Here is a 19,697-nt window from a genome sequence, read left to right on the forward strand (position 1 = left end):
CCGGCAAACTACAAAAACTTCACAGCCTCCTGAAGTCCTGACTCATCAAGGTCAGTCCTTTCTAATCTGTTCATCAAGGGCAGGCTGGATGAGTGCGCTCCTGACATACTGTACACACACGTATCCCACTCGCTGCCTGGAGCAGGTGGTGCAGCTAAATGTAGTGTCTTACCCAGGTTGTCTCTCAGAGCGCTGGCCTCTCGGTGGGGGTCAAAGTTGTAGTTACGGACCAGCTTCAGCCTCATGCGGGAGAAGTTCTCGGCACTGGACACCCTGCAGTGCATCTCATCCTGCTGCCTGTTAGATATGGTAATTATGGTTCTCAGGATCATATTCATATGCACAAACAGAACATGCAATAATAACAAAGCGATGGATAAAGAACACCAAATGTTAATTAAAGGAGGGACATTCTTCCAAAAAGGCACCTAGATATAAAGACAAGAAATGCAGAGAAGGAGAGAGGTGGATGTCAGTACCTGTCAGCCCAGGGCCCCCTCTCACACACCAGACCCCTGCGTGCTGCCTTCCACTGCCTGAGGGTGGCACTGTTCTGGCTGTGCTGCTGCTTCAACATGCTGTTGTAGCGTAGGTTCTCCTGGCGGCCTCGGCGGGAGAACGGCTCCACAAATTGCTCCTGAAGGGAGTGAAGAGGAAGAGTTTATGGGAGACAAGCTTGGCACCAAACTAACATTAGATAGGGTTCATACTAGGACAGAAATAAAATAGGGGGGGTTCAGTTATCATGCATTTATTATTGATTCAACTAACCTGGAAGCGGATCTTGCTCTCACCCCTTTCCCTCTCTCTCTTATGCAGGCTGACCATGAAAGCCTCGTAGCACTCCTTCCAGTAGAGAGCCATGGTCTCATGGCCCTGGCTGAATGTTTCGATTTCATACTGCTTCATGTACGGGATAATCTGAGGACAAATGGAAGTCAAACAGAGAATGTTTCCAGTTTCTAATATAATCTAAAAACAACTAGTAACTGTGATATCCATCTCGTACATATTTGTCAAGGTAGACGCGCCACTCGGGTGAGTTGCAGTACAGCTGGAAGTCCTCAAAGAAGGACGGGCTGCCGTTGGTGTCGGGGAGCTGGGGGAGGTGCAGCTCCATGTAGAGGAGGCGGTGGACTTTGGAGAGCAGCGTTCGCAGCAGAGGAACCAGGAAGGAGTACGTCTCCTCCGTTTGCTCCTGGATGGAGCGCCGCAGAATGCCCTCCACCTTACCGAGCAGGTAGCAGGCCTCGTCCTGGCTGGACACCTCCTTGGTCTGCAGGATGCCATTGAGCTTGGCAGTGGCCAAGGCACACACCTGGGACAGAGGTCATTTATTATTGTGCAAAGCCAGAATAAAACATGAGGCCAGTTTCATAAAATACACCTCTTCTTTTATTTTAATATAACTATAGGTCAGACTCAAAATAAGGCTTAATTAGACCAACGCTAGTCTTAAACTACGTTTACGCAGCTGGGGAAAATATCTCACATCAGTATCCTCCTGAGCCATGAAGCCCAGCAGCAGTCTCAGTCCAACTTGCGAGAGCTGGAACCACTGGCTGCCAGACGAGTACCACACCATGAGGCTGTCCATCAGCGTCACCGTCTCCTCGAGCACCTTCTCCGTCCACAACGCGGGGCTGACCAGGCCCTCCGCCTGCAGGAAGTCTTGTACCATGTGAAGCAACCGCACTGCGTTCTCCGTGTGCTGTGGCAACGTGGCGGCTGATGCCTCGCGGTTATCACTCACCGCCCACTCCAACATACGCTCCATAAGACTTCAAGGAGAGAGAAAGAGAAAAGGTTTAATGGTCCTTGTATATATATATATATATCTTGACCAGGACTCCCTGGCAGAAGAGATATTGTATTTCAATGGGACGCTTCTGGTTAAATAAAGGATAAATAAAATTAAGTCGAATAAAGGGGCTGACCTGAGTTTGATTTGGTCGACAGGAAGCAGCAGCTCGTTGGCGGTTGCCAGTTTGGTGAGAGCTGAGAAGACCTGGCCGCGCTCCAGCCACGCTGAATCATCTGAACCTTCTACCCCGCGCCACATGACACACAGCACTATCTCCAGCAGCATGGTGCACAGCTCCTCCTCCGCTCGCTAGGGGGCGACATCACACCAAAACAGGCAGAAAAAGAAAGTGCTTTCAGTGGAATAGATTAAGTGAAGAGTCATCGATTCCTCTCGTGTACAACTGCACTGCAGGAAAAAAGGACATTGATAAGATGACAGTTGATGTCACGTCCTTATTTCAGTACGTAATGCATCTCAATACTTCTCAAAGCCCGTCTAGTCTGTCTCTTGATATAAACTGCCGCCTGTCACATTCGCTCACCTCAGCATTGTTGAAGGACTCCCCCAGTGAGATGTTGTCGCTGAAGAGAAAGCTGTCTTCAGTCAGGGAGGGAGTTGCATCTCGATCCCCGGAGCTCTCTGGGAAAGGCTTTGAGGTCTCCAGTGGCGACGGTGTGCTGGCCGCGCTACCGGGTGTTTGGCTGCCGCTGTCCCCGCCCTCGTAGGCCTGCAAGTGGGACAGATCCAGCATCAAGCCCCCCGACTTTCCCACAACCCAGGGCTTGACATGCAGTTGCGGCTCGGTGGAGGCAGAGGAAGATGGCGTGTCCAGCAGCGAGATGACGTCGCCGTTCTCCAGGCTGTCCACAGAGCGAGTGTCCCCCATGCTGAGCCGGTCATCCTCCTGCCGGTCCAGGCGGCCTGCGCTGCCTGCACGCGCTCTCCTCTCCAGCGGCAGCTCCAGGCGGTTGGTGCTGCTGCTGCCGCTGGGCCGGCTCAGGTCCAGGCTGCAGGCGCTGATGGTGTCCGTGCCCCGCAGTTGCAGGGAGCCTTCACCCCGCAGGTAGAGACGCATGAGAGTGTCCTGCCAACACTGCTGCCGTGAGATCTGGACGGCAGCATCTTGTTGGGATTGTAGCAGCTGGTACACCTGAAGACAAAGAGGACAATATTATTTAAGATAACGTGTGCCTAACTTTTTCATTTAGGTGCACCCAAAATTATAATAAAATGTAATTAATGGACGTTTGCAGGTTCGAGTGCAGGTGTTTCCTCACCCTCTTGCAGACGAGCAGGCGTACGCTGGGTCCGGCCCGGTGAGTGAGCTGCACCAGAGCCATCAGGTCCTTATAGTTCACCACATGATCTGCAGATTTTAAACACACACATTTAAACATTTTTCAAACCGTGTCTGGTATTGATTAGCGCTTCCATGTGTTAACGCTATTCTCTGTGTTTATATCTAAAGAGAGACAGGGGAGCAGTTGTGTTTCCTGCCTCCGTCATGAAGCCTACTCTGGATCTCAGGCTGGTCTGACACCTTCAGCTGTTTAGCCTTTAACTACAGCGTGTGGGAATGTAAACATGATAATATTATAATTAGTAATGAATAAAACAAGACGTGCTGACCTGTGTGGAGGACCTGGTTGAGGAGACAGCGGATCAGAGTCGGAGTGATGTGAAGTTCAGAGAAGAGCAGCGACAGGCCGGCGTAACCCGCCTCCCTCAGCCGCAAACGCTGCTTATTCTTCTCGTAGACGCGGTCGCAGCGCAACATGCGCTCAAACAACTGTGTGGAAGAAGAATCAACCATTTTAAGTCTGTGGAACTCTGAGTGGCATTTAGGTGAAAGCCCTGAATTAGCTCTCAGTTTAGAGAAACATTGGTGAAATGATGATGAATACTAATGTACCCGAAGAGTTTATTAAAGTTCGCTGACTGGAAAACCACTGACTATTCTGCATCTCTTAAAGTGCAATGATATTCCAGGAATTTCCCAAACTAATTGCATAGTTTTAAAAGGTTTTTCTCCCAGGTGCAGTCGGCTGTAACCCACCTTGAAGACGAGTTCTCTGAGTCGATCAGAGTGCTTGTTGTTGAGCAGGAGAGCGTAGCAGGAGTCGGCCGCCCCGGGCTCAAAGAGGAGCAGGAAGAGCTGGTCTCTGGCCGGACTGGTCTGAAGAAGGCTGAGTAACAACTCCAGCAGCCCACACAACTGCAACACACACAACCCCAATACATGTAATACTTTGACACAGTTTTCTACAGGAAACCATGGAACTAAAAGACAGTAACCAAATCCTTTTGGGCAAAGTAATGATTTTAATATGTTCACAGTGTAAAACAAAGTTCCCGTCTTTATAATATTATGTTTTGATGAAGTGAATTCATTAGGTGTGGCTTGATGAATGGATGACTAGCATCAGAAAGATGGCAGACGCCCAGCAGTGAAAGAGTCTATTGACCATATGTTCATAGGGTGATGCAAGCTTCCACATAGAGTACTGCTGCGTAGGAGGATATGCAAAGTGACAGACAAAATGAAAAACAAGGAGGAATTGTGACAAGAGGAGGAAGTGGATTTCACAAACTAGGTGACGGATAATAAGTGTGAAAACTTCCTCTAGTGGGTTCTGGACCGTTACAGTCGGAGAGGAAAACAGTAAGAAATTAAGTGGTTTGTTTCGGCCACTGACGGATTTTGCTTACAGAGTAAAATGTTTAAAAATAATGCAGAGAGAGAGAAATGCAAAAACAGCTGCCAGGCGGGAAATGAGCTGAACGCTTCCTGTAGTCTCAAAGGGAAACAGAAAATGCCGTAGTGAAAGGTCATCTTATTTCACAATGAAATCCCCAAATGACAAGAGTGGTAGCAGTTTCACAGTATATCGGTCATCTGGCAAACCAGACTGGCTCCCTGCGAGGCTGCACGTTAATTAACTTTGCTTCTACTTCAATCTATTGGGGTGACAATCTATCCAAGCACTAGTTTCTAACATTAAGATTTATTCTCTTACCTGGTCCTCGTCTCCAATGGCTGCGATGTGTCCCAGAATGCTGTGCATCTCCTCCTGCGACATGCCCTTGCTGATGTAGTACTTGATGAGGCCGCAGAGAGACGCCCGGATGGTACGAATGTCATCCTCACTCAGGTCACTCTCTTTGTGACTGTTCTTCCTGAAGGACCGAGCAGATGAAAAGGATGTTTGGTGAAAAAGACACTGAAAGTATTGGACAGGTATGAACTTTGGGAAGTGGAATCTCACCCGTAGTAAAGGCGGATGGTGTCCAAAAGGAACTGAACCCCATATTTTTTTCTGAACTGCTTCCTGTTATCTTTGATGACGGTGGACATGTACTGGATGTGACCTTCATTAGAAGAAAACAGTCAGGGGGACACACAGCCACGACGGATATAGACATATAAATAGAAAATGCAGGGGAGATGTGAAAGAGAACAAAAATATGAAATATTATCCATCCTTATAAGCAAAAATCTTGACGTTTTTGGGCGATACAATAATTTGCTTCTTTGCTTTCACACACACACAGAACTAACCGATGCGTAGAGGGAAGTCTCCTTTGTTCCAGATGTTGAAGTTGAACAGCAGATGTGTGTGAAGCTGCTGCAGCAGAGCCTGGTTCTTCTCATATGTCACCTGCTCAATCAGCAGCTGCATAGCAACCAGCACGCTGACATCCACATGACCTGCCGGCAGCTGAACACAAAAACAAAATCGATTGTATTTTTCTGGCACACATGCATATATAAAACACGGAAAGGGGGAGGAAATGCACGTGATGTGAAAAGGGAACTTTTAGGAACTATAAGCACATTGAATGAGGACAGGGTGGGGTTACTTTGCCTGGAGCTGCTACTGTATCACCGCATCTAAGACATTTTCTTTTATCTGAGTCTCTGTGGAGTCTTTTATTTTCCCATGGTGTAAATGCTGATTCAGAGGCATTTCCTCCACGATAAACAAATAAATACTGAGGCACACGCACCAGCCAAAAGAGAGAAGAGGGAAGAAAGAGCGCTGCGGTAAACAGAAGAGAGACAGAACAACAGACGAAGCTATCGGAGGTGTTTCACGAGAAGAGCTATTCATAGTTCTCACACCATGCAAGTCTCATACATTATGAAGAACGTAATAAAAGCAGAGCTTCTTAATTTGTCCTCTCACAACCAAACTAATCCAGTTTGAATAGGGGGGGGGGGGGGAACAAAAAGAGGCTTATGTCCTTGTGCATGTGGAGAACTTATTAACTCATGCATGATTAGTCAACATGTAGGATTCTGGGAGTAAACTGTCTCTTGTGGTTTGCTTTCAAGGAAAACTCAAGTTTGTAAATTCAAAACTGTTAAAACTTTAATAAATGTGTTGATTTGTGTGCAATGTGAAGAGTGCACAGCGCCTAAAAAGCCCCCCCTGACGCCTTGGTGATATCAATCGTGTGCAAAATTAAGAACAAACACAGACCTTCTGCAGCAGGGCTCCCAGTGTACCGACACCATGCGAGTGGAGCAGATTTTCCTGGTTGATAAGGTGTCTCTGCAGGAAATGCTTCAGCACCAACAGGAAGGTGGCCACCAGATTCTTCTCAAGGCGTGCCTCTGAAATGAAACATAACGTGGCCCAGATCCACAGTTGTATTGAGAGCTAAGAGAAATGAGGAAACCGATCAATACGGGACATGTGACGGAGCAGACCTGAAGCCCTGTTTGATGGGAGAAGGACCCAATCTCCATCAGCTGGCGTGGTCACCTCAGGGGTGATGAAATCTGACCCAGCTGCAGGATCACTGGCCTGTTGATCAGCGGTAATCAGGGCCAACTGCTCCAGTATAGGGACGAGCACTGGCAGGCCACCCACACAGTTGATCATATCCTGCAACAGCAACACATATTTAAATAAACATAAAAGTACCGCTAAATACAAGTTCTCTGAGCAAAGACACTTAAATGACAGCATGTTCCTCCCACCTTGATATCCCAGTTGACGACTTTATTCCCAGTCAGGCGTCCATGCAGCATGTTTGGAGACAGATCTAGACAGATGGGGTTCCTACACGCCTGTTGACAAAAGGTCGCTGTTAGTTGAAGGAACAGAAAACCCCCAAAAGCAGTTTCACCGACCGTATCACGAAACAATCTAGATTGATAAATACCGCTGTAGATAGACAGCTTTCACTCATTAAAAAGGAATTGTGACTACATTTGAGAACACTCTGCAAAGCAAAGCTTGAAGAAGTCACCTTGGGCGAGTAGTGCAGCAGCAGTTTGGTCGAGAGGTCGCCGAGTTCTGATTCCTGGGCTTTGAATGGAGAGATGCAGTTTGGACCTGCGTAGAAGACAGAAGGAGAGAATAAAAAACATTTGAACTCTGAATTGAACATTTCTATCATTATTGCTGTTCTCATTGTCATGCTGCTCTTCATCCCACTACACTTTTCTGTTATTTTTAAACCTCTCCTCCTCTTCATCTCCCCCTGCTCACCAGCACTACAGATAGCTTTGATGTGGTTGGGCTGCAGGGGTTCGTGAAAGACCATGACGCCTCCCAGCTGGCCCTGCAAGGAGGTAGGACTTCCCCACTCGCTGTCCTGGGTCCCTGCAGAGATGAGCTTCGTCACAGACTCAGGCTTTCCCCCCAGCAGTCCCCCCCAGGTGTGCGGTGACAGGATGGCACCCAGCGAGGAGCGAGTGGTGGGTGTGGTGGCGGAGGAGAAGGGAGGGTCTGGGATCTGGGAGGGCGGGGGAGTGGTGGTCCGATTCCCCGCTGAGCCGATGCAACAGGAGATGAATGGCTGAGGAGAACAGAATGCGATAAGGGAGTGAACATGCATGATGTGCATTCAAGACTCTTCTTCTCTCCTTGAAAAAGACTGAGTGCAGGTCTCACCTCTGTCATGGTGGGATACTTGAGGGGGGCAGACAGTTTCTGCTGTCCATCCACATAAATATACACGAGACTCTGTCCAAAAGGCCTCTTTCCTGGTACGTGCACCACACCGATGCTGTGCTGTAAACAGAAATTCAGATGGAATTTAGTCCCTTTAATCCTGAGTGTTTCTCTCTTTAATCAGTCTACAAGACATTTAGTTTAAAAAGGTGTAATCTACTAAATATAGGCTGCCATCTGTGTTGCCAGACTTAAGCATATTCTAAATGTTTAGCCTAAATGTTGCGAGGGAAGGTGAGGGAGTACATCTTCTGCAGTATTCATTTAGAATGTTAGAGGTGGAAAAGTGGAATCTTTCACCGTCTACATTTCCATATTTCAGTGGCACAACAGCTGACGTCATTAAACCTGACTCACCCAGAGAGAGTCACAGAAGCAGTAGTCGGGCAGCATGACTGTGACGTACTCCTTCTTCGTGCATACAGCCACCACAAGCACACCCGCAGAGCTGATGAAGGCCTCAAACCCCGTCCCTCCGGGGGTAAAAAAGCTGCACAGGATAAAATGGAGGAAAACAGTTTGAGCAAGGACACATAGAACCTTTTGCTGCAATTATCTCTGGATTAGACCGAGACATTAGGTGCATTTTACAAGAATTAGTGAGTATGCCATCTAGTAATGATGCTGTATGTGCCCAAAGACCAAAGATTGTTGACAGAGTTAAAAGTCCCGTCCCTCTTGTCTCCATGTAGTGCAGGCTTTGTTTGTATCTTTTTCAGAAATGTTATTAATTTGCAGTGTCCCTGTCCAACAAAGTCAAAAACTAAAAAGAAACCATTATGATTAAAATGTTCTTGGATGTTCTCGTTATTCTTCTTCTCTTGTCCTCTTACCTGTAGAGCTGCTTCCTCTTGTCCTTGCTGAGTGGGCCCAGCTGGTCCTGATCCAGTGACAACCAGGCGAGAAAGCTGAAGGCCGCGCCCGGCCAGCGCTGCACTGTTGGAACCACAATGCCGGCCATGCTGGGTGACAGGTCGAAGTACTGCATGGCACTTTCCAGGCCCTGCTTCCGTACCATGGCCAGGAGGGCTCTCAGGGCAGCGCCAACATAGGGGTGAGCTTGAGTGGACTCTGGAGGCCTGAGGAGGCGCAAGAGTGCCAGGAGTTCCTTCGCGCTCAAGGACTGGGAGCCCAGTGAGCCCACCAGCCCCAAGAGGCTCTCAGCGCAAGCTCTGTGTAGCCGTTGGTGGCGGTCCAGGCCTGCTAGGGCTCGCATGACCATGGTGGCATTGACGCAAGTGGCGCGGGTCTGGCGGTTGAGGCAGCTGAGGCGTCGGAGCCAGTCTGCCGTAAAAAGCTGCTGCTCCGATGAGTCCAGCTCTGGGAGCCACTGGACCAGCAGCAGCAATGGCTCCACGTTACTGATGCCCAGGAGCCCCACTGAGGTGTGCTCACCCTCCACTGCCTGCACACATTCAAAGACAAATACATATCAAATACTAATATGAATCAAATCGTGAGATACCGATTTAAAACAAAGATGAAAGAGGCAGACACCAAAGACGATCCGTCTCTCACCATGTTCATCAGCTCTTTGAGAAGGTGCCGAGACGGCTGGCCGAGTGAGGTGAGCACTTCATACAGGTGATTGTAACCAATCCTCTCCTTGAACACCTCCTGCAGGGATTAACCAGGCAATTACGCTTCAGTTTCATCTTAAAGGACTTTGAAGTTTTTTAGTTTCAGTTAAATAACAATGTTTTCACTGTTCGTTGTCAGATCCATACAGACTTTAGGTATTGCATATCATTAAATACATGCATGTCTGTTACCTTTGCAGCTGGTGATTTGTGCATCACTGTTGTCAGGGCTTTGATGGTTGCGACAGCGAGGGAGTCTAGTCGCCCTTGAAACACCTGAAGAAAAATCAGACTCGTCAGTCACTACAGCCAATCTGAAAACTTAAGCAGGCAGAGTGTGTACTAACAGATGATTGGACACAAATCTCCTCTTATTCCAGATGTTATAACACTTTTATAAGGTGACAAGCACATGCATACCATTTAAAGCTGAAATGATGATGATCAACTTATTTACTGAGTACAACATGCATCACACTTGGAGGAATAAAAGAGAGACTTAAGTAGATGTCTTGGAGTTTGATTCATTTAGTGCTCGTGTGAAATTGTGAGTAAAATCATCGATGATGGTTAGAAGAACCCCGTTTGTCACTGCAGTAGAGGCCGTCATCAAAGCTCGTACCGCAGCTGTTACAGTGCATATAAAGGAAAGTGTCTTTCTGCTCCAGGTGGGAGAAAAACAATCCTTTTAATACATCTGACTGGAGCAGGAAGCTCTCAGGGCTTAGTCAACAAAACACTAAAGAAAAACACCCACCTCCACACAGACAAGCCACAAAGAAGTACCTCGCTCCTTCTCCTCGCAGTCACAAAAAGCATGCAACCCATAAAACACAAGCCAAACCATGAAAATCAAAACACATCTCCATCCAGCTCTGTCCCGCTCATGTTCACCGAACTCGTTATTCCTTTAGAATAAACATGCAGCTGTAGACTGGTTGATCCTACAGAGAGTCTTGGACCAGCTGGAGAGGGACTGTGGCAAAGAATCAAACACTTAAGTCTTCATCACGGAGTCCAGATCGCCTAAAAAACCACTGAACTCTGTGAGAACACACACCAGGCCAACGTGTTAGCATTACCCATAGTATGCCGCAGAAAACCAGGACAATGGGGAGGGCGGGGGGGGGAGTGAGGAAACCAAAAACGTCAATAAAATAGATGACATGACGTAGCTGTGAAAGAGGCAACGTGGTCACTCCACAGCAAGACGGCTAAGTTTCATCGCTCACCGGCCTTTAAGCACGTTGGGTCAATTCTGGTTTGGAAATTTCAGTTTAAAAAAAAAACTTGTTGCAGGAATGTTAGGCGTGATACCATTTGTTACAGATTGCATGCAAGATTTTACCATTTTTGACGACTCAAGACGGTCATAAATCCCTCATGATATCACATTAAGACATCAATACCTTGAAGAAGCTAGCAACATTGAAGTCGGCCGAGGATTCTAGTGTGCCTCAAGGAGTTAAGGATAAAACTTTCTGCTGAAAATGAATTTAAAAAGCTCCTTTGACCTACTAAGGTGAAGTTCTAGGTGTGACTTCTAAAGCAACCAAAGCTTGATGTCTAAAAACCCGCCAAGCAGGCTGAAGCATTGTCCACTTAGGTCACAGCTGCACGGCAACAAAGACACATTGTCGTGAAGGTCTTCATACTTCTCCACCTGTATTCACATTATCCAGATCAATGGAGGGATTACCTTATTAAAAGGTGGCTCTGTGACTAGGAAGAGTACAAAGGGTAGAATGAAAGCTGGTAGACTAAGAGGAACAAGTGACCTTCAGAGCTCTGACTGATAGTCGACACGATATCGCTCAAAAAGACGGGGCTCGGACGTATCAGACGGCGAGTGACGGTTTCAAAACAAACCGTGCCCACAGAGCAATACTTAATCAAAGTTGGCTTAACATTGAATTATATTTTGACGCTCGTCTCTGACCCTGCTATAATAAAAACAGGCTGTTACTGGTTTAACAGGAAATACAGTATTAATGTGTGTTGGCTGCGTCCTGACAGTCTAATGATTCAGCAAGTTTTCTGTTAAGCCATGATCCAATTACAAATAATTAAGTGGGACAAAGCAGTGTCTTGCTGTGGAGAGGCCACGTGGCTCTGGTGAGGGGAAGGTGGTGGGAGTTGGCAGCAGGTAGGTGGATGATGTGTGTGTGTGGGGGGGGGGGGGAATCAGGTGAGGTAGGGCTTTCTCGGCGGTACCTGAGTGTCCCTCTCTCCTGTCTGTAACCTGTTGTTGGTTATATCTTTCTGGTCCTTGTCTGCCGCCGTGCACCTAGCATTAACCAGCTGACACACACACAACAGGCAACATGTCAACATAACTTGTGGGGAAGTTGAGAGAAAGAGAAAATGGAGTCAGAGGATGGTGCAGGGGGGGGGGGAGGGGGTGTTGTAAGTGGGGGAGAGGGAGAGATGTTGTAAGTGGAGGAGAGGGAGAGATGTTAAAAGCCATGACCCTCAGAAGGGGTCACTGTGTGGAGGAGTGTTGTGATCCAGCCTTGCTGTGGGAGGTAAACATGCAAGGTGGGCAAAATGCTCTTTCTCACGCTAAAATGTATTTTAATATTTCTACCACACCAGCTTTTACTTTACTACATTAATTTGACATAAAGTTAATACTTTGCAGAGTAAGATTGTACATAAAACACATGAATAAATCAGATGTAGCATCATTACAGACTAAACCACCCTAACAAATATAGAGTTAGACATTAGCTACAGCTCAACCAGCTGCAAAAATAAAGTTATGCTTATATGCATCAGTAATAATAATTAAATATTATAATATATATATAATAATTAAACATGCAGACATGTCAGGAGCCATTCTGCAAAATGAGTACCTTTACAACTGCAATCATATCATTAAGTATAAAACATCTGTATATTTTAGAAATGATAATGTCTTAAAGGAATGTCCGACTGAAACCAGATTAAAACTTCCAGCTTGTATCAGATACAAGATATGATCAAGTGCAACTAATAACTTCGCAATAAGTTTCACTTTGAGCGAGTTCTGAGCTCGAAGCATTAGCTCAGTAATATCACAAGATCCAGCCACTCGCACTCTTAACTGTCCTCGGGTTATATTTAGATAGAAAGACCTGAAGTGTTACCTTGCTGTTCTGCAGCAGTCGTGCCAGATGCTCAAAACAGTTACTATTGAGGAAGATGGCTTGTAGAACTGGCCTGTCTGAACACAGGAACATGTCCCTGATGGTGTCTGAGAGAGAAATAAGTCACATTAACTTGACTTTCCAATATGTAAATCATGATTTAAGAAAAAAGAGCAGCTCAAAATTAAATATTCAAGATCACAAGGGCTTTTATTGTCAATTAAGATCTTACCAAGCATGTTTACTTGCAGCGCCACAAATCGGCTCTCCCAGTGTCGGCCCAGTGTTGGCACTCGACACTTGGCTTGCTGCTGTTGCTGCTTCTGCTGCTGCTGCTGCTGTTGTTGTTGTTGTTGCTGTTGCTGTTGTTGTTGTTGTTGTTGTTGTTGCTGCTGCTGCTGTTGTTGGGAAGCAACAATGGCTGCCGGGTCTGAGTTGAGCAGCTTGAAGTAGTTTTCTAGCACGGAGGCGATTTCCACTTGCCGCTGGTCAGAGCTTGAGGCCAGTAGGCGCTGCACAACCTCCCGCAGGCAGCCAAGAGTCAGCAGCGCCTTACGGTCGGGGGCCTCACTGTCCCAGTCCTCGCCCTCATCTGAAGAGCAGCTCCCCATGGAGCAGTCGGCCAGCACCCGCATCAACACCTCCATGGTGGCTGGAGAGATGGCAAACAGAGCGTTCCTCTGCCAGAAAGGGTATAGGGGTTAGTAAAAGAAGGTTAATCAAGATCTGGAGAACAAAAGTCTACTGTCATGTGACAACTAACAGAAACTATGATGCTAAATGTGGTGACATGTCCCTCCAAACACACAGAAAGAGGCGATAAGGACACCTTGGATATCACGGGGATCAGGCCTGCAAGTTAAAGCTTACCTGATCACCTGCTACTATGGCTGCAAACAGGTGCAGCAGGCAGCATTTTAGACTCTCCTTCAGGTGCTCACTCTCCTGGAAGCACTCTGGAACAAGGGACACACACACACACACACACACACACACACAAACAGTCTATTAGTTTGATCTGTAGGCGTAATGTTTGCTATGCAAATACAACAAAACCACAAAATAAACTATAGCTCAGAGCAAATTGTTGTAGTTCCTGTATTTTTGTCTGTAAACAAAACACTGATAAATGCACACACAGACACACCTTTATCTTTTCTGACTCTTTTAAACACAGTCACGAATGAAAGCTAAATGGAATCTGCAAATCAGATAAGATATGACCTAAGTTAGCACACACAGAGCACAACCCGCCAGTGGGTCATGGTGGGCCTTGCTGGTCCCAGTCATCCATTAACTCATCTGTCAACACGTCTGAATGGGGAAAAGAAATGTGACCTCTTGGCTCCGGGATGTCTGTTTCCTTTATCCTAATCATGCTACAACATTCTATTGGATCACATTCATGACAATATTATCCAATTGAGCCCAATATATAACTGGGCTTTCTAAAGTATTCCCACAAACTTGCTCCTTGCACATGACACACAGGTTGGGTGTTATCTTTGGTGCCAAACACAGCAGCCACACACAAGACACAGGACAGAGGGGAGGATTTGTTCAAAATGGCTGCCAGAGTAGCTGAAGTGGCTTGACAGACACCATTCACCATCGGCTCATCTCAGCGCCTGGCAAACAGGACACGAACACAAAGAGTGGATTCAACTGGACCCAGGGAGGACAGAAGAGGAGGCAGCGAGAGAGCGAGAGAGACAGAGACAGAGACAGAGAGACAGAGAGAGAGACAGAGAGAGAGAGAGAGACAGAGAGAGACAGAGAGACAGAGAGACAGAGAGAGAGAGAGAGAGAGAGACAGAGAGACAGACAGACAGAGAGAGAGACAGAGAGAGAGAGAGAGAGAGACAGAGAGAGAGAGAGAGAGAGACAGAGAGAGAGAGAGAGAGAGAGAGACAGAGACAGAGAGACAGAGAGAGACAGAGAGAGAGAGAGAGAGAGAGAGAGAGACAGAGAGAGAGAGAGAGAGAGAGAGAGAGACAGAGACAGAGACAGAGAGAGAGAGAGAGAGAGAGAGAGAGAGAGAGACGAAAAGACGAAAAGACGAGGGGATAGGAGGAAGGAGAGGAGAACCTTTATGATGTAGAGGATTTTTTCCTCATCCACACACAAAGAGGCCGTTGAATCCGGAGATGCAAAGTATGGACCATTCACAGCAAGCACTGTAATATTGCTACAGTGTTTGCAAATAAGCTGCACGCAACTCGCACAACATCACAAAGTGAAATATAAGGGACTATATACATCTACAGTTGATGAGTATTTATTTATCCGTTCAATTTACGTACAATTGTTGAAGATTTTCTCCTAAATGCTACAAACACTGTGTTGCACGTAGAATGAAAAACAAGAGACTTACGGTAAAAGAAAGGAACAAACTCAACAGTGAGCGGAGCCGCCTTGTACTTCTGTCTGCTTCTCTCTACTGTACCCAGCTGCTCCCTGGGGGAGCAAAACAAACACTTTCGGTAAGAGACGAGTATGAAACCAAGCGAGCATGCAGTACATAGAGGAACAACTCTATAGCAATGCTGCAGGATGTTGTTACCCGCAGGTTCGATGCCTCCAGTTGCGGTACGGGTCGTAGAGGCTCTCGCAGAAAGCCAGCGCATGACGGACAAACTCCTCCGCCTGGCTCTGGTCTGCCATCTCCTTCTCTTTGGTCTTGCTCTTCAGCTGCAACACACACACAGACCCTCTTGACACATGCTATTACGCGTGTCATTCAGACTATTTCTTCATAATCCATCCAACATACCTGCTGAATATAGAGTGTCGTCATGGTGATGATGTGATTGATGTAAGAGCAAGTGCCAATCTCCTCCACGTTGGACAGGTTCCTATCAGAAACATCCAATCATGCACCAACACACAGGACAAGTGGAACATTAGCTTATTAGTTGCTTGCTTCAGAATACTGTCTGTGTATGTTGACTGTGCAGACCTGCAGATGATGATAAGGAACTTGAGGAGCAGCAGAGCCAGGTTTTGCTGCTCAGGCTCCAGGCCGTCAGAGGCTTTCTGGACGCACTGCAGCAGCTGGTGGCGCAAAACCTGCAGGATGTTGTCTGGGAGGAGCGTCAACACCGGAGGAACCTCCTCTGGCCTGGAGGCAGAGAAGCAGGATAAATCTCGATTAGACAGGAGGAAAAGTATAAAGCTTCTACACCATGTTTAGGATGTTAATGTCACAATTGGTACAGTGCAGATGTAGCCTTTTATCAGGGCAACTTGAAGGAGCAGCAGACCCTATTCTGCACTCAATCACACACACACACACACACACACACACACACACACACACACACACACACACACGCCTGATGCATTTATTTCTAGGAAAATCAGCATGTGTGCTGCACTGCTCATACGAGAGAGAGAGAGAGAGAGAGAGAGCGCAGCTGAGCCCATGCAATGAGTGTCGGTGGGAAAGCAGGACAGATGTGGAAGCTGCAGAGGAAGGGGATGAGAGAGAAGGAGGTGGGGAGGGAAAATGGTGAGAAGACACAGGACAAAAAGGCAAAGAGACGGAGGGAGGAGGATGAAGGAAGGAGTCAGAGAAAAAGCAGGACAGGATGGGAGAGAATGAGTCGAAGGGAGGAGGAGAAATGACAGAGAGGGAGATGAAAAGCGCAACAAATAGGATTTAACCATCCATATTCCTCCACCCTTTCACATGGCCCTCCCCCTGTGATAAAACTTCACCTATTTCTGCATCCTCTAGGCTTTCAGATGACGGGCTCTCCCATTGACCTGCATCATATTTTCATATGTCGACACCAATTAAGAGCAACACCTGCAACAAAATGTGACCGTATCTGGTGTGCCCGTGCTATTTTGGGTCGTGCTGCACAGTATGTATTCACGCTGTGGGTGATAGTTCTGAAACCAGTCAGGGTGACAGCTCAGTGTAATTAGGGTATGTGACACACAGGCTGTGTATTTATACATTATGTATAAATGTGTGTGTTTTTTTCACTGTATTTTACTTTACTACGTCAGATACTTGCCGATACACAGCCCCTACTCACAGTTTGGCAGACATTACCTTGAAGGTGGCTTTTCAAAGTCCACATCCAGGCATCGCTCATAGGAGCTGATGAAAATCTCCAGCCATATCTTCAAGTAGTCTGGATCCCTCTGAGAAATGAAATGACAGAAAGAAATAAGGGGAGTGAAGAGCAATAAAGATGGAAGAGGGACAGCAGAGAGAGACGAGAGAGAGCAGGGTAAAGAAAGGAGACAATGTAGTTAGAGGCCTTTGCTGACAAAAGCGGTCATGGTTAAAATACATAAATGGCTGGCAGCTGACAGGCCTTGTCTGCTATTTGATTAAGTGTGTGTGTGTGTGTGTGTGTGTGTGTGTGTGTGTGTGTGTGTCCTAGAAAACAGGCCTCAAACATTTTTGTCTCTCTGTAATTCTGAATAATAGTGACAATGGAGATGTAAGATGGACGTTCACATGCTCAGGGAAATGTGTTCATTGCTTCATAGGCCTTAAAATACTTCAGGAAAATACATTAAAACAGACATGTTTACTAACACTTCGACAGCAACCAGTAATATAAAGTTTAAAAACAAAAAGGATACACATTTCTGATGATGTGGAGCGACAATATAGTGGACACCACGTTGGGATATATTTATAAAGCTACTACCAAAGCATGACAAACACGTGACAGCAGGAATGTCTCAGGTGTGTGTATCTCATCTCTTAGGGCGTGGGAGCTAAAACATGCACCTGTTGGAGTGGAAAACAGGCATAGCTGCATTGTGAGAGGGGGTTCTTAGCAGCCGGCTGATCAACATTTCTTACATTTCTGGAACAATGCCGGGACGGGATGGCATAAGACACAGAGGAAGGCTGGCCGGGCTCAGCCTGCTTGGTCACAGTGTAAAATCACAGCTCGAGATCATAAACACATCAATTAGACTCAAAAAGTCTCATAATGCTCGAAACTACTGGGAGATTTACACCTCAATAAAAATGTAAATGGTGCCGAGTAGTGGCAGGATTTATGACCATCATTATTATTATAATAACTCACAATTAACACAGAAACAAGCCACTGCTTTGCCACACGCTTGTAATACAGAAAGCATGTTTACGTAAGATGAAGAATGCAGTGTGGAAAACACAATGAAGAAGTTGGATTCTTATTGTTCTGAAGGGAAGTACATTTAATTTTAAACCTTTTAGATGCCTAGTAATTAGAAACACAAACATGTATACTGCAATCATTTTTATTTATCTAGTCAAACCCACCAGCACCAATGGATTTGACCCGGGGACACTGAGGACAAACTGTTTTTAGTATAGCTTTACGAAACTAACTGAGAGATAGCTTCATTAATTCATCATACAGGAGTAATCACACGCTCAGTACCCCCCCGCAGATCCGGTTATAAAGACCTTGAGCCATCTGGGAGGGTGCGAGTGAGCAATCTAGGTCAAGGTGGCGAGGTGATAGGGGCAGATTACTATAACAGTAACACCAGTGTATTGTGCATTTGGTAGTATCGTTTGTCCACAGGGTTGGAGGCCATTCCTTAATATTTACTGTGGGCCTCCATACCCCCCCAGGTTGGACAGTTAAAATGTTGAGCTGTTGATGGAGCTACATGCAAACTCAGGAGTCTGTCAAAACCATAATGATGCACTCACTGGGGATTCATAGTTCATAGCAATCCATGTATTGAATGGGTCTTTAGTGACTGGACTGTCTTTCCTGCACTGAAGCGATCCCCACCTGGATGCTGCAAACACTATAAGGAAGATTGCAGATTAGAAAAACAAACTGGATTTTCTAAGGATAGCAGTGCCATCTGGCTAAAGAGTGGGGAGGGGGCTGAAAGGCTGACTGCGTGTCAAAGTGGGAATCAGCCAGAACGAAGCAGGACCAATGCAATTCCTATGAAGTCATTAGAACAATCCTGAGATGCTGGCCTCTGTGTGTGTGTGTGTGTGTGTGTGTGTGTGTGTGTGTGTGTGTGTGTGTGTGTGTGTGTGTGTGTGTGAGAGAGTGAGACAGAGAGAGAGACAGAGAGAGAGACAGAGAGAGAGAGAGAGACAGAGAGAGAGAGTGAGACAGAGAGAGAGACAGAGAGAGAGAGAGTGACATCGGAATAGAATCAGCAAAGCCACTTGTGAACAATATAGCCCAAAAAGAAATGTATTGTCTATGTCACTGCCAGAAAATGAGATGATGATTAATGCCAGCAGCTTCACTCTCAAGTGACTGCGCTCGCAAGTAGCAGTGACTGAATGACTGTGTGTGTTGGTGTGTGTGTGTCTGAAAGAATGTCCTCTTTTAGGCAGCAGCTTGGGAGCACAGATGCCCATTGAGGGTTTGGACTGTGGCGGGCAGGGACACACCCTGCTCTACATTTATCCATGGCGTTCATCACTGGCCTGGCCTGACACACACACACACACACACATAATGATCTAGACGTACAAGTAGGAACCCTCCTAACTCAACAGCAGTCACCTTGTCCCATCTCTAACAACCATCTTGTGTCCTAATGTGTATGAAAACAGTTCCCATGAGAGGATCACATGTCTCTCCTATGTATACCAATTATCATATTAGTCTTTGCCAAGCTACTAAATCACATTCCAAATGATCTGTTTAAGCTGACCTCTGTGAAGCTAACAAGGTCACCAGCAACACAGATCAATGCACTTTATTCTCCCCATTGACAGAATGAAACAAGAGCCATGTGTTGACCTGCGAGAGCAGTTCAGGCTCTGCTATGTGATATCAATCCTTCAAACTAATAACATGTTCCCAGTAGCGTTGCAACGATAAGTGGACGAACCGATTAGTAGATTGATAAAAATGTGCAGGGGAAGTACCCAGCAGTAGATACTTCATAGCAAATGATAATAATGTTAAGACTATGTCCCTCTACATAGATTTATGTAAACAATTTGACCAGATAAATATTAAGAAGAGATACCCGTGTACTGTAATAAAGACTTGCTTTGCAAATGTTTTAAGCGGAAGGAAATGCACTCATCATGTTTTTAGATTACTTGATTAATTGATCTATTATCAGTATGCTCTTATGCGGTGCAGCAGCAAGAGCTCCGCCCCACCAGACAGGCGTGGTCGGCCAGCTAGACGGGTAGGCTGCTTGCTTAGTTTGGGGAGGCTGTGAGTGACTTGGTCTGGTGGAAGTGGCATGGAGTCAC

The 19,697-nt window shown here is 46.4% G+C and overlaps 1 protein-coding gene across 2 annotated transcripts in view; it reads right to left on the reverse strand.

Annotated features, from left to right (window-relative positions):
- Nucleotides 1-19,697, reverse strand: part of nbeal1 (neurobeachin-like 1) — a 32,686-nt gene that overhangs the window by 8,817 nt on the left and 4,172 nt on the right. Inside the window, exons 3-34 of one of the 2 annotated variants that reach the window (XM_029447466.1) lie at nucleotides 16,548-16,639; nucleotides 15,444-15,605; nucleotides 15,258-15,339; nucleotides 15,048-15,175; nucleotides 14,859-14,941; nucleotides 13,355-13,440; nucleotides 12,717-13,164; nucleotides 12,485-12,591; nucleotides 11,568-11,654; nucleotides 9,546-9,629; nucleotides 9,292-9,390; nucleotides 8,607-9,178; nucleotides 8,131-8,263; nucleotides 7,714-7,833; nucleotides 7,309-7,618; nucleotides 7,067-7,152; nucleotides 6,795-6,884; nucleotides 6,522-6,699; nucleotides 6,292-6,425; nucleotides 5,367-5,526; nucleotides 5,074-5,176; nucleotides 4,825-4,984; nucleotides 3,864-4,022; nucleotides 3,437-3,596; nucleotides 3,085-3,173; nucleotides 2,349-2,957; nucleotides 1,938-2,113; nucleotides 1,493-1,781; nucleotides 1,010-1,318; nucleotides 772-921; nucleotides 480-637; nucleotides 173-297 (exon numbers count right to left, since the gene is read on the reverse strand). In XM_029447466.1, the coding sequence (XP_029303326.1) occupies nucleotides 173-297; nucleotides 480-637; nucleotides 772-921; nucleotides 1,010-1,318; nucleotides 1,493-1,781; nucleotides 1,938-2,113; nucleotides 2,349-2,957; nucleotides 3,085-3,173; nucleotides 3,437-3,596; nucleotides 3,864-4,022; nucleotides 4,825-4,984; nucleotides 5,074-5,176; nucleotides 5,367-5,526; nucleotides 6,292-6,425; nucleotides 6,522-6,699; nucleotides 6,795-6,884; nucleotides 7,067-7,152; nucleotides 7,309-7,618; nucleotides 7,714-7,833; nucleotides 8,131-8,263; nucleotides 8,607-9,178; nucleotides 9,292-9,390; nucleotides 9,546-9,629; nucleotides 11,568-11,654; nucleotides 12,485-12,591; nucleotides 12,717-13,164; nucleotides 13,355-13,440; nucleotides 14,859-14,941; nucleotides 15,048-15,175; nucleotides 15,258-15,339; nucleotides 15,444-15,605; nucleotides 16,548-16,639 (5,728 nt within the window). The remainder of the gene's footprint in view (nucleotides 1-172; nucleotides 298-479; nucleotides 638-771; nucleotides 922-1,009; nucleotides 1,319-1,492; nucleotides 1,782-1,937; nucleotides 2,114-2,348; nucleotides 2,958-3,084; nucleotides 3,174-3,436; nucleotides 3,597-3,863; nucleotides 4,023-4,824; nucleotides 4,985-5,073; nucleotides 5,177-5,366; nucleotides 5,527-6,291; nucleotides 6,426-6,521; nucleotides 6,700-6,794; nucleotides 6,885-7,066; nucleotides 7,153-7,308; nucleotides 7,619-7,713; nucleotides 7,834-8,130; nucleotides 8,264-8,606; nucleotides 9,179-9,291; nucleotides 9,391-9,545; nucleotides 9,630-11,567; nucleotides 11,655-12,484; nucleotides 12,592-12,716; nucleotides 13,165-13,354; nucleotides 13,441-14,858; nucleotides 14,942-15,047; nucleotides 15,176-15,257; nucleotides 15,340-15,443; nucleotides 15,606-16,547; nucleotides 16,640-19,697) is intronic. The other variant, XM_029447475.1, reaches the window with a different exon arrangement.

The sequence above is a fragment of the Cottoperca gobio genome, chromosome 2, assembly GCF_900634415.1.
Source record: "Cottoperca gobio chromosome 2, fCotGob3.1, whole genome shotgun sequence".
Lineage (NCBI taxonomy): Eukaryota > Metazoa > Chordata > Actinopteri > Perciformes > Bovichtidae > Cottoperca > Cottoperca gobio.